Genomic DNA, 13,776 nt, shown 5'->3' with positions numbered 1-13,776 from the left:
ACCCGAAAAAAGGCCTATTGCGATGCATGAAAGTGTTAGGCACTCGCAATTTAAGAAATTGCAATTTATTGCGATTTCTTAAATTGCGATAGCATTTAAAGAATCGCAATTTGCAATTCCTTAAATGCAATGCATGTACCCCTTAGAAATAGCGAATTCGCTATTTGGGGCCACAAAATACAGATAAATGACTCTGGTCTGTATTTTGCAAAAACTTTGAAAAATGCACTTAAGTGCATATTTCAAGGTTTCAGGTCACACACACACATGCACTTGGGGCATGTGTGTGCGCAACATGGGTGCACATCACAATTTCAGGGGTGCAACAGGGTGTCATCTTGACACCTTTGCACCCTTGAAATTGCATGCGCAATTTGCGAGTACCTATTGGTACTCGCAAAGTGCGCATGCAATTTTTTATCTATTCCTATGGGCCTGTAGGCCCATAGGAATGAATGGGAAGCTATTCCTTAATTGCGACTCACAATTTGTGAGTCGCAATTAAGGAATGTTTAGAAATCGCTATTTTAATAGTGATTTCTACATGCATAGGCTTTTGAGAGTCCCTAATTGAGGACTCGCAAAAGCCTACTTTGATGCATGTGCCCCCATGTGCCCACAATCATGTCTTTTTATAATTCCGTATTTTATTACGGGGAAGTGGGTGAATGCATCTTATGCTCTGGATGAGTTATTCACCACTCTATTTAACTTCACTACGGATTTGCTAACTATGGAGATTGGACAGTGCACAACTTCACGCCATATCAGCATGAGCTTCTGTTTACAAAAAAATCTGAAAACGGATGAGGAGTGGATGACATATTATGAACTTAGGACCTGTAAGGAGGAGTATGAGCTAAGTGACAAAATTAAACCATGTAACTTTCATAGAAGCTGAATTAAGAGAAAACATTCCTTCCTTAGAGGAATAATTCTTACACCTTCATGGATAAAGCCTCCTGGTAAAAAGGGTTACTGAGGAAATATGTATTCATATAAATTAACTGAAAAACAGTCAGCCCCACACCAACCTTATATAGATCAAATGTTTCATCCACATTGGAGCCAAGAATGAGCAGAGCTAAGAAGTTAAGACAGCTCTGAGCTTTTCACTATCTAAGAGAGAGAAGGAGCACCTCAAAGCCTACCCAAGTCTGGATACTGAGACAACTAACACAAAGCAATTTAATAAATCCAAGCTCACATGCAAAAAAAGAAATTAGCAAATTGTATCAAATCCATATGACTCAGTCACCAGTCAACATTAATAATCTCTTAGCTTGAATAAACATGTATTGCAAAATTAGTGGATCCTAATCACTGGTCAAAATGCCAGGCTGGATTCCTCATCATCACCATAACGCTTGCAGTTATTGGCAAAGCGGTAAACTTCATAGTGTCCATTGATGAGATGCTGAATCAAAAGACTAAGGAACTGAAAAACTTGATGGCAAACGTTCATGACGAAATCATCATTCAAAAAGGAAATTTCTCTTATGACAATAGCAATATTAATTAGAGTGATGTTAATGTGCATTCACCATCCGTCACTCATCTTTATATCAAAATGAATCTTGAAAAATGTTTTTAGATACACGGTTTCCTGGCAAAGAGGTAGGACATGGTAAACTCCCGTGGCACTTTAACCCTATGCTCTGTAACCAGTAACAGTGTTGGAACACTGTTCCTCAAACTTAACAGGAAATTGAAGTACTACAAGTGTGTATTACTTATGTATGGGAAGATATTTCGTTTGTATATTAATGAAAGAGTATGGGTCAGGCATTTCTTTTAGATACTGCTTTCATGGGGCGTGCCCAAGATGACACCCACATGAGATGATCTTTTTAACCCTCTGCCCGCCAGTCACAGTAGAGTGCCAGAAATCTGAGGTTGACCTCCCTCAGCAGCACGGGAGGAGTCCCAAGACCCTGAGGGACGTCCACAGCCAACAACTGGTGCTAATGCCAGCATGGCCGAGAGACAGTGCACTTCAAAATTGTGGCAGCTGAATAAGGGGCGCAACTAGACCCGAACTTCGGGGGGCTATCACTCCCAGCCAGGGCTGGCCCAAGCACTGGTCGCACATGGTGAAACAGTCTTTTGTTTGGCACTCCTCCCCCGTGAATTCCATCACTACCACTCACCAACAATGCACCTCATCTTTCTAAAGCACCTTTCTGACAACATTTCATTTTTTACAGCGCTACTCATAGTTTACTCACTCAGTTCTGTGATCTGCATGGTACACGTTCTTTGTAACAGGTACATTAACACTGCACTGTGTGGGTGGCAGGAGTGTCCAAGTGAGTGCACAGTGAGCGATGCGACAATGTGAGAGTAGGGTTAGAGAAGTGACTGCAGGGTGAATGAGGTGACCATATGAATTTGTGTGCGGATGTATGTGCAGAGTGGGACACATTAATGCATGGTTAGTGATGGGCTTGTTTGAGTGAGATTGCAGATTGAGCAGTGAGGGAAACAGGTAAGTGAAGTATCACATGAGTGCAGGATGAGTAGTGTGCTTGTGTGACTGCAGGATGAGCTACAGGGCGAACAGTGCAAGTGCATTGTGAGTGCAGAGTGATCACTGTGAGTGCAGAGTGAGCAGATGATCAGTGTGAGTGCATGGTGATCAGTGTGAGTGCATTGTTATCGCTGAGAGTGCAGGGTGAGCATGAAAGTGAAGGGCGAGAATGAGGAGTGAGTTGTCTGAATGCAGGGTGCATTCCTAGACACTTGACATAACTCAGCATGTTATTGATGGCGGCGTAGGGGTTCAGTTAAACTATTGCTATTATGGCATCAATCAGGGATCGAGAGTGGAGGAAATAAATAATGTGCTGATCCTGCAACAAACTTCAACTCTTATGATTAGGGTTGCCACCTCATTATTTTGATGTCCCAGACGGTGCAAAAATAAGCGGTCACCTAAAGCCCTATTTTCAGCACTTATCCGTATACACTTCAAACAGCAAATATAACTAGAAAGTACTTTTAATTGTGTTAAAGGGAACAAAGAGAGAAAACTCACATTATAAACAAATACATACTTCTTTTTTAAAACTCTATTTAGCGTCAAGACGAGGTCTTTGCAGGCTATTTAAACAACACATGGCTGGCATTTTTCTTTTGGCAATTCGACTTTATATTTCTTTTCATGAAATGCATTCTCACACTACGGCAGTAAATGTAAAATGCAAATGTAAGGAATAGGCCCAGGGGGTACTGGAACCAGAAAAAACTAAGCCTCTGTAACCAGTTAACAAATATATGTAAAGACCAGAGAAAAAGTCGGGCATGCCGGAGATAAGACTCCAGACACTGCCCAGCCGAGCTCACACGGGGGTCTGAAGCCCTTTCAGCCCTATGGGCGTTGCGTGCCTGAGCTGAATCAGTTATGGAGCTTTAACTCTGTCCCCTGAAGTAAGCCCCGGCTGAACGAGGCGGCTGGGCTGTAAGGTCCAGCAACCCAATGTAAGTGCGGCCCGCACTGATGCCTACCGAGCCTGACCAGACGCACCAAAGCAGCATCCCCACAGAGCTCCAGGCCCACACCGCGTCTCAGGAGCAGCAGAAGATGGACCGAGCGCATCCTGCACAGCATTGGACAAGGGCTGACAGAGACGAAAACTGTGGCATCACCTTCCTGGAGGATAATCACCTCAGAGCTCCAACCTACCTATCCCACCAGCCAAAGCCTGAGGGGACCCACTGGAGTTCAGACACTAACCTGCAGAGAAACAGCCCCCAGAAGAGAACCTATGACAAGATGTGTGGACTGTGCGGGCCCTTGATCTGGCAGACTCCCTGCTGTATCACTGTGACTGTGATCTCAGCTCCCCTACCAGCACTATAATACAGGACTCTCTCAATGATGGTGTCTAGGGGCAAAAAAGAGCAAAGCTTGAAAGACATGCCGCTGCATGCATTAAGCTTTAATTCTGTGTATTTCTCTTTAAGTATGGATCCTAGGTCGCATGCTTCTGCAGGTGACATGTTATGCTTTCAAGGAGGTTCTAGATTCTTAGTGGAGCTTCACTGAAAGATAGGCAGTTAAGGATTCATTCAACTGGAATTGGGAACAGCATAAGATGTATTGAATATGCTGCCAAATAAAGGATTCATCTACACCATATGCTATTTGGATTATCATCATTTTAATACATGCTCACTTGTTTATTGAGCATGACCCCGGAAGAAAACAAGTCATCTCAACGTTTCCCCTTCACATAAATCAGAGGAGACAATGATGCGCCCCTGACTATAGCATTCATGGAGTCACCTTTTAACTCTTTCCACGAAGACCTAGAAAAGGTGAAACGCATGCTATCACAGGACGTGTGAGAGATGAAAAAAGACCCAGAGGCTGTCGGCAACAAGCTCTCTTCCCTAGAAGACAGGAACCTGTACGAGACAAAGAGCTGGAACACCTACAACAAGAAGTCCCTGTACCTCCAGGATCAACAGAGGGGCTTGCACAGGAACAATATTTGCATTCAAGGGGCGCCAACTGGAGCGGAGGGGTCAGATATATTAGGCTACATGCAGGCTCTCTTCTGCAAAATCATGTGTCTAGACACGGAGAACACTATCCAGTTCGATGGAGGGTGTAGAGTGAGTCATGCAGGTGCGAACGTGGAGCACCCTTCAGACTTCCTCACATCCACCACAGGGCCAGGACCCCAAACTTGGGCTAAAATGAGACCTCTCCATCATGAAATGCAGAGAGTTCCAACAATCTCAGAGCAACTAAAAAATAAAGGCAACTCATATAGTTGGGGGTCGCCTGTTCTGCATAATCTTCCAATGGGAAGACAAGCACCATCAAGTACAAATCCTGAGTGAGGCACAGCGACTCCTTGACATGCCAGAAGACACCGCCATAGACTCACCAAGGAGACCCAACAAAACCACAAATGGATGATTCCATCATGGGCAACGGGGCATGAGATCCCCAAAGGGCCTGCATCTTGCGTTGGAAACCACGGCACAGTAGTGGCAAGCAGTTATAGATAGCCTGGCTGGAGAGACGGACTGCCAAGCTACAGGTTGAACTTGGGAATTCAACTGGTATCTTATTCTGCAGGCCTCTACCCCTGGCCAGCAGCCCCTCTCCCTGTTCTAAAGCATATGAAGAGCAGGAGGAAAGAGGACTTTTCTGAATAATAGTTGATGTTCGGGCTATGCCCTCGGGACTCTTTTTCATATCTACAGTGCTGACTGGGCTCTATTTGTTCATATTATTGTTTGGGACTGGCGGAGAGACAGTACTCACACAATTACAAAGAGACAGTCAAAGATACCAAGTAGGCTAAGCAGACTATACCATGCACACCCACCTACATAATAAGACCAGGTTCGGGGAACCCTGTCCAATTAGGAGGTACACCCTTAATATACACCACTATCCACACCCACAACCATTAATGTCAAGGTAATCAGCCTCAATAATGAGGGACTTTAAAAGCCCGGGCAATAGGGCAGGGGTCTGTCCTTCCCATGACAGAATGGAGGAGAAGTTTGTCTCTTGAAGGAGACACATCTACTGGAACAGAACTGGTACAGACTGAAATCGCACCATTACCCACAGCAATATTTTTCCTCTAGCCCAACAAAAAAGATGGGAGTGGCCATTTTCTTCTCCCAGTCCTTTTAAGGGGTGGTAGGGAGCTAGGTGGCCAAGATACGTGGTAGACTGATGGCCTACCACATTCGGACAGGGGGGATATCGTTCACCATAGCGACTATCTATGACCCAAACAAGAACCAAGAAAACGTCCTGCGGCACACACCGTTGGACACTCTAGACTCCCCAGACTAAGTCTTGCTGGGAGGGGGCCTCAAACTGATCATGAACAATGACCTCAACAGCTCAGGAGAGCATTTTGGTCAGACGAGCCCTTTCAAGGGCAGGAGTAGAATGGCTGCAAGAGTGAGGGCTGGGAGACCTGTGGAGAATATTGCACCTGCACACCAGAGACTACACATTACTCCTCAGCTCATAAAACATACACCCTCATCGACAACTTTCTGGGCACATCAGCGATACAGACCTGACTCCAGGAGATATCCATCGAGCCCCTAGCCCTGTCAGATCATACCCCACTTTTACTCACGCTACGAGTGGATGTGGCCCAACAAATGGTTAGACCGTGGAGACTACACGATTTTCCTACTCCACCATCACCGATTTTATGACAAACAATGACATTGGGGAGGCACCGATATGTACCATCTGGGCAACAATGAAGACCATAGTATGGGAGGGGAGGGCTATTTGCTATTTCCGTAGCAGAAAACAAGCAACTAGAATGGCAGGTGAAGGAACTCGAAGCGAGCAGAAACTCCACTGTTGTGGTGGTGAAGGTTGGAGACTGCTCAGTTGCAACTACGATGGCTAGATCTAGATAGGGCGGTATACGCATAGCTGGGCTTACAACATAAAGTTTACACAGTGGGGGGATAAGTGTGGTAGGGTCCTAGATCATAAGCTGGGTACCAAACTTCAGACTGACAGAGTAAGCGCTCTCTGAAGTCGGAAAGGAACCGAGGTCACGAAATACACTCACAAAGCAGCAGCCTTCAAGGACTTCTATAAAACCCTATACAATGCCCAAGACCTCCAAGACACTGACTGCTCACATACCTTCTGATTGCCAGAGTAACTAAATTGACTGCGCAACAAGCCGAGAAACTTGATGAGCCTATTTGAATTGAGGACGTTGTTTACGCTACCCTCGCCTGAAGCTTTTCAAATCCTCTGTCCCCTACCGCTTCTCAACTCAGTTCTTCTGCCAATTCTTTGCTCCAAGAAAAAGGCTCCCATCATAGAGTTTAATACCCAATAAGCCACCTACACCTTCATGAGCTCATTTTGACAGTAGCAAAAAACATTCGCTGGTTAAAGCACACTTCAGCTGCTGGTGCACCGATTACAGAAAAATCAATTATCCATGACTTACCTGTTTCAAGCCGACAGTGAGTGCAATATTACCCGCAGTAAGGGATGGAATTTCAATGTGTTGGTCAGCAAATGGCAAAAGCAACCGGCTCATTCTTTCACTGTTAAACACACAAAAAAAACAACAATTCTTTTTCAGCACTGGAGAAACTGCGTACACTGGAGTAGAGGTCCCAACCCATTATTTAACTTACGTGCAGTTTTTGGAAACATTATGTACAGACGATTGAGGCTTCATTGTGCCCGAATAAATGCGAACAAACACCAATGGACCCCGCTGCTTGTCATGGAGAACTTTAAATGCCAAAGCACACATATCATCCCCATACCATGGCCTGTAAACAAGTGAGAACACACTGTAAGATGCGACATTGAGGAAGCACACAGATCGTTATAAAGCTTGCTAATCAGGAACAGTAGCGACTGACCAGTTTGTTATGCAAAGAACATCACAATCTACATTATTACAATCATGGACAACCTTAGTACAACTTGGATGTGTATACTACGTGTCAAAATTAACGGTTCTGTTAATGTAAAATACACCTTCATAAAGAAAAGTGAAAACATACTTAACATTATTCTGACAACGGAGTATTTTATTTTGTTGCTCTTCAGCTAACTATTTTGTTATCCCAACACTCAACTGGTAGCGTGACACACACCACACCACGATTCTTTTCCAAGATACATAATACATCAGACTTTGTCAACATAAGGCTGGTAGGTTCAAAAGCACCCCACTAGCCTCACAGTGCAACGTGGGGCTAAATAAAACAGCCTGAAGAACCAAACATGTCAATACAGCGTGGATCAAATAGATTACATTTGCCAAGTGTTGATAAGCCATGATGCATATAAAATAAAGAGCTGCATATCACCATCGCTCCATGATGTGGGCCATAATGAAACTCAACTGTGATTGTTACATTTCTTGTTTTAATCCCACGAGTCGCACTCCCCTTTCAAGGAGCAGGCGCCTAACCAGGTGCCAGCCGTCCCAGATGCGTGGGAAACTTCAAAAAGTAGCCCTAGATTTAGGATGCAGGGAAATACAGCAAAAAATTTCAGAACCCTGGTTAAAGTTAATTTTATAATTTTACTGCCATCACAAAGCACCTAACTGCGAATGGTTGGTCATCCCAACACCCACCTACCATGGGAGGTTTCAAACAGTGGATGGGTCCCCATAGGTTTCACGACACAGAAAGACCATTCAATACAATAACAATGCATTTGTAAAGCGCACAGCTACCTCCAAAGAGGCGTCCCGGCACTGGCGGAAAGAATGCGTACAAGAGACCTAGCTAAAGAGATCCTAAATGACGTCAAGAAAGGAGTCAAAGAGTAGGGTATTAAGGCTCTTTTTTAAAACAGCTTCAGTCGGGCTACGTTTCAGACCAAGAAAGCATTCCATAACTTCGAGGTCAAGAAAACAAATGATCTACCTCCTCTTCTGGCCTTGTGAATGTGTGGGAGTTTGAAAGTTTAAAGTGATTAGATCTCAGTGCTCTCGTCTGGGTGTAAGGCTTAAAGCGGCACCTCAGATAAAGAGGACCTTTGTGGGTATAGACCCTGAATGCAAAGATGAGTGCCTTAAACTGAATACTTTTATTCACTGGAAGCCAATGGAGATGCCGTCGCTGTCATGGGGAGGGGGGAAACTCAAGAAATAGATTGGCAGCAGCGTTCTGAATGATTTGAAGACGCTGGATCAGGATAGCAGGCAGCCCCAGGAAAAGACTGTTGGCATAGTCCAACCTGGATGTGTTCAAGGCATGGACTTTTGCAAAACTCCACGGGGATAAGATATAACATCCTTCTTAAGGACCTAAGGGTAAAGAAACAGGTGGGGGATAATGCTTTGATTTGGGGCTAAAAGGTCAGGTTGGAGTCAAATTTTATCCCCAGATTTCCTACTACTAGAGCTGTATTGGAGGGGGCACCCATTTCAGAGGGCTAACAGATGCTGGGTTCGGGAGAGGTTTTGATGCCAAAGAAAAGAATCTCAGTCTTAACCGAGCCATGCAAGTTCAGCTGCAGCTCCCTCTCTAAGGCTATAGGAGCAAAGCTAGAAAGTGCCAGACCAGGATAGGAGTTGGCCATCTCTCCTCGATTAGTGGGGTTCTGCACTAAGAATAGTTCATAAATGGTTTTAATTTTCTTGTAAAAGAAGACAGAAAGGTCCTCACATAACTCCATGGAGGGAGAGAGGATGTTTCTTTTCGCAATGGGAGGCAGGAAAGAGTTGAGAATTTTCAGTTCCCTCAGAGATGGACGAGGCGATAAAGGATTTTCGGGCTGTCCGTATCACCGCATGGTATCTTTTCAGAGCTGAATGGTAGGTTGCTTTTGCGCTCTGATCATACTTGGATCTCCAATACCTTTTTTAAACATTTTACTAAATGATTTCTCTGAATTAAGGGCGTCAGCAGTCCCACACTTGAGGTACCTGTTCTTTTTTCCCCGCCATAGAGCTAGCTAGCTCTCTTTCTCTTACTCACTCACTCTCACATAGGTCTACAATGCACTGGTGAGCCCACTGCACAAGGCGGCACTGTTAAGCTCCACATCCTTTGAATCACATTCTAGACTAGACTCCAAATCAAAGAGCTACTTTTCTAGCAGCTGGCGAGCTACTGGTAGCACAGTTTCTTAGTCAGTCCATGCGCAGTGCAATAAGCAGTGGAGGCCACGTTAAAATCACATGCATGAAAACGTGAAGTACGCAAGCAGCATTAGTAACATGCCACGTTGGTAAAGTGTTGATTGCCCAGACCTTACCAGATGGATTTTTTTTATGGCATCTGTGTGTGTTTGTGGAAGTCAGCAGCTTTTGTCATGACGTTGGCCAGTCCTAAGATTGGTATCCTTTCACTCCTGATTGCTTGATTGACGAATAGTCCATAATGCTGCGACGGTCATGTGGCACCACATTCTTTCAAGTAATTGTAACCATCATGAAAGAATATGTACAGTAGGTTGCAGATGTCTCAACAATGGAAACAGATGTAGCACCACCTCAGTACATGCATCACAGGCAGAGCATGGATTTAGGAAGTGGTTACACATGGGCAAGCTGCAGTACAGGGGAAAACATCCTGTTAAGCTTTGGACTCCTTAGATCTTAATCAGTTAAGGTGTCAGAATGAACCATGTGTACTGGCAATTGATAGCAAGTCGACTGAGCAACCTAACAATGATCCTCATTATATCAGCATATAGCACATGCTGTAGGTAACGCTAAAAACATTGAAGCATTAGTTTATTACTACTTACATTTCATTAAGAATACATGTTTGCAATACCTGTGAAAAAATAACGCTTCAGTCTGTGGGATTGATGCAGTCAGAGGCAGGTCATGCTCTATAGCGTTTTGGGTTGTATTGCACTGAGCGTGTGGAGGCCTACTGTATGCACTTTCATCCATGTAGTAGCTGTCTAGTTATGCTAACTAACCACAGCTTCGCTGTTGTACCCTTACATGTTGTTTTGTGGCGCCAATCCGTTTACACAGGTAAAATTCACTTCACACTAGCACTCTGATGTCAGAGCGCTAACGCTTATTTAAATTGTTCAAATGACAGAGGTAAATATATAGCCACAAATATTTAAAAGTAAATATTAGGTAAATATTTACCATGAAAAGCTTAAGAGTTGAACGGAAGCAATATCCCACCTTAATCCAGACATTATACAAAGACCAATAACGATGGGGGAAGCTCGAAATAACTTGACTGGGCAGGATGAGGAGCTTTTAACCCTTTCTACAACATATAGCTTATAAAATGGTACTCATGTTCTTTAAAGCGACAAATTGTTGGCTTTTGTATGAAAAGACAGAACTCCTAGAGTTGTGAAGACCATGCTCTACCATGATACGGGCGAGGGGGTCTTGGGACTCCCCAATGTAATAACCTGCAAACGCAGCAGCCCAAAGTCAACTAGATCGTAGAATGGAACCATAACCCAGGGAGAAAAGTATGGGTACAAGTAGAACAGGACTCTCCACAGTGACCCTTCACAGCGTACTAAGGCTTCTCTCTAGAGTCAGACCCAGCACCCAAAACATCTTGCCCTCAACTTCAATTCTTCTAGACTATTGGCAAACAATTGCAAGAAAGAAAGGGGTCAAATCATTACCCCCACAATGATGCCAATCACACATAGCCCCAATTTCCACCCTGGAACCATGTATCGGGGTTCAAAAAAATTGAATCTTCATAACCCACCATCGCAGAGTAACAGCTTAGTCTTAACCTGAGAAGATGGATGTTAAGTCACTCAACTACTAGACCCGGCATTCAACATGGGGATGAGAGAACGGGCAGGCAGGGAAAAGACCCAACTGGAGATCATGAACAGAGTAGGAAGGGCCTCACATGGCCTTACCAACACATAAGCAATTTACAACGAAAAGTATGGCCTTTTGATTTAGTTTCCTACTCACAGCCAACATTCTTTAAGATTGTCAAGTAAAACTACAATCACATGACTTTATTGTCAGCTGTGTGATGCATAAATGGAATCAATTAATAACGTATCCACTCAATACTACTCAGGGAAAACAAGAGATTATTGATATTAAATTTTTTTTGCCTTTGGGTACGAACTATACAGCAAGCATTGGCTCACTGCATAGCTGATAATAATGAGCAGCTTACTTGTGCAGTACCTTCTGTTCCAAGTGCAATTTGTGAAGACAGTGAAGCATGCATCCACATGTGTCACTATTAGGAAAATAAAACTTGAGGAGCCCCCAACTATGGTATTCAGCAGTAGGATGGGGAAAACTGGGGTCTCGGTATAAAATGGGAGGACTCATGGTAACCTAGCACTGTACATCTCAATGTAAATGATGCAGCAAGTGGGCTTTACTAACTCTTCCTTTAGATTATCTTCTAAGGACAGTGCAGACTCAATGGAATAGATAGTTGGCATTGCTTTTGGTATAATTAAATAAGTCTGGGTGTGAACCAGTGGTTTAATATTAATACAATGATTTTAAATAATTATTATGATTATTATTATTTTTAATAATAATAATCAGCTGGCTATGTGTGCACTATTAATAATTGTCCTGTCTCGTCCACAGAAGAAAAATACTGGGTGAGACCATTATTAGAATGCAGACGGTCCCACTGTCTTTTTTTCAGTTTTTTGGTGGTGTCCATATGCAACAGACGTGAAAATTGACAACAGCTTTTGACGAAGCTTTCGATGCCTGATTATTACATCCTTCGCTTGGCACTGAAAGTTTTAGATTCTGTATTGGCTATTGGCCAGGGAAAGGGACAAGTTTACTGTACTCTGCCATAATGTAACCTGTTTTAAAGATTGATTCTATATGTGAGTGGGACGGCTAGCTGCACGCAAAGATTGCTGCACAGTAGCAGAGCTCCTGGGTCCGCCTTCAACTCCCTGGAGTAATTGACGATCCAGGACCGCCACAACAGGACCCCCACGCTGAGGGGTATCCCCCCAGGAGGGCCACACCGAGCACAGAGGAGGGGGGGTCAGGCCTGGCGGTGGAGCGGAGCCTAAGATAGCAGCTGGAAGCAACAAGTGGCGATGAGAAACACAGCCACCTCAGGTCAGAAAAAAACATCCTTCTACACAGTGTCTCCTCTTTTGGGATTTTGACCAGGAACCTTTGCTGATTGGACGCACTGCAGAGGTCGCGGTAGTGGCTGGTCGTGCTCTTGCCCCCAAAGTTGTGGCCTCTGTCTTGGCACGATTGACTCCGCTGCCCTACTCCCCCGGAGACACATGGAGAGGGATCAGGTGGGTAGGCAGCTGAGCTGGGGTGCTCGGCTTGGGTGAAGTCAGTGTAATCTCCCTTCTCCAAGGTGAAGAACTGGATGGGCGACGGAGCACAGGGACCTCCACAAGAGATTTGATGATGGTGGGGGGCATCTCCTAAACTGTGGGGCGGACTGGGAGCAGACATATCGGACTGGGGGTGGTCTGAGGTGAGGAATCACCGTGATTTTATGACTGGGCACCTGAGACTGAATGCCGGGCATCCCTTTCCTTGTGGCACTTTTTCCACTGTTTCCATCTGTGGAATCATTTCTGGACTTTGTGACTGTGAGTGGAGTTCTACCCTGGGCACCGTGGGGCTCACAAAAGGTGGTAAAAAGGCAGCGATGGGTGCACAGCATGAACCCCCTGAGGACTTGCGGTGAGAAATGATGCCAGTTTCCATGGATAAACTGGACTCAATACTGAATGAAGTGACTACCACCCGTGAAGTGGAAAGCAAAATTGATAAAGTCTCCATTGATCAGGGAATCCTCCAGGATGTCCAAGGCAAATTGCTGACAAAGTGAAGCCAAAGCCCGAGGCGCTCGAAGACATGCAGACCACAGTCCAAGGCCTGCAGGAAACGGTGGTGGCCCTCACTAGGCACGCAGACTTTCTAGATAAGCGAGAGGACGATGCAGAGGGGTGCAGCCAGTGCAATGACATTAGAATTTTTGGACTACCCGAGAATACAGAGGGGCCCAATATGGTGGCCTTCGTTGAGGCCTGGCTGTTCTTCACCCTAGAGTGGGCACACAGGGTTCCCACAGAGCCACCGCAGCCTGGGCGCCGACCCCCAACACCCTCCCCTAGCCTAGTGGTTGCCCGTTTACTGCATTTCTGGAATAGGGACTTAATTCTACAAACAGCAAGAGAGACCTGCTCCTTCTAGCTGGAGAACACGGAGGTCGCTATCTTTCCACATTACAATATGATGGTTCAGCAACAGCGGGCAACTTTCCTTCTTGTCAAGACAGAATTGAGAGAGGTGGGTATCCACTACA

General features: G+C 44.9%; 1 protein-coding gene across 3 annotated transcripts in view; it reads right to left on the bottom strand.

Moving 5' to 3' along the window:
* The window catches only part of GFM2 (GTP dependent ribosome recycling factor mitochondrial 2), a 345,387-nt gene that overhangs the window by 141,307 nt on the left and 190,304 nt on the right, over nucleotides 1–13,776 (bottom strand). For all 3 annotated transcript variants that reach the window (XM_085632317.1, XM_085632319.1, XM_085632318.1), the window contains 2 exons: nucleotides 7,162–7,302; nucleotides 6,969–7,068 (listed from right to left, as the gene is read on the bottom strand). In XM_085632317.1, coding sequence (XP_085488443.1) covers nucleotides 6,969–7,068; nucleotides 7,162–7,302 — 241 coding nt within the window. The remainder of the gene's footprint in view (nucleotides 1–6,968; nucleotides 7,069–7,161; nucleotides 7,303–13,776) is intronic.

Source organism: Triturus cristatus, chromosome 2_1, assembly GCF_964204655.1.
Source record: "Triturus cristatus chromosome 2_1, aTriCri1.1, whole genome shotgun sequence".
In the NCBI taxonomy this organism is placed as follows: Eukaryota; Metazoa; Chordata; class Amphibia; order Caudata; family Salamandridae; genus Triturus; species Triturus cristatus.
Note: the sequence above shows the minus strand (reverse complement) of the source record. Positions and strands in the feature narration are given on the sequence as shown.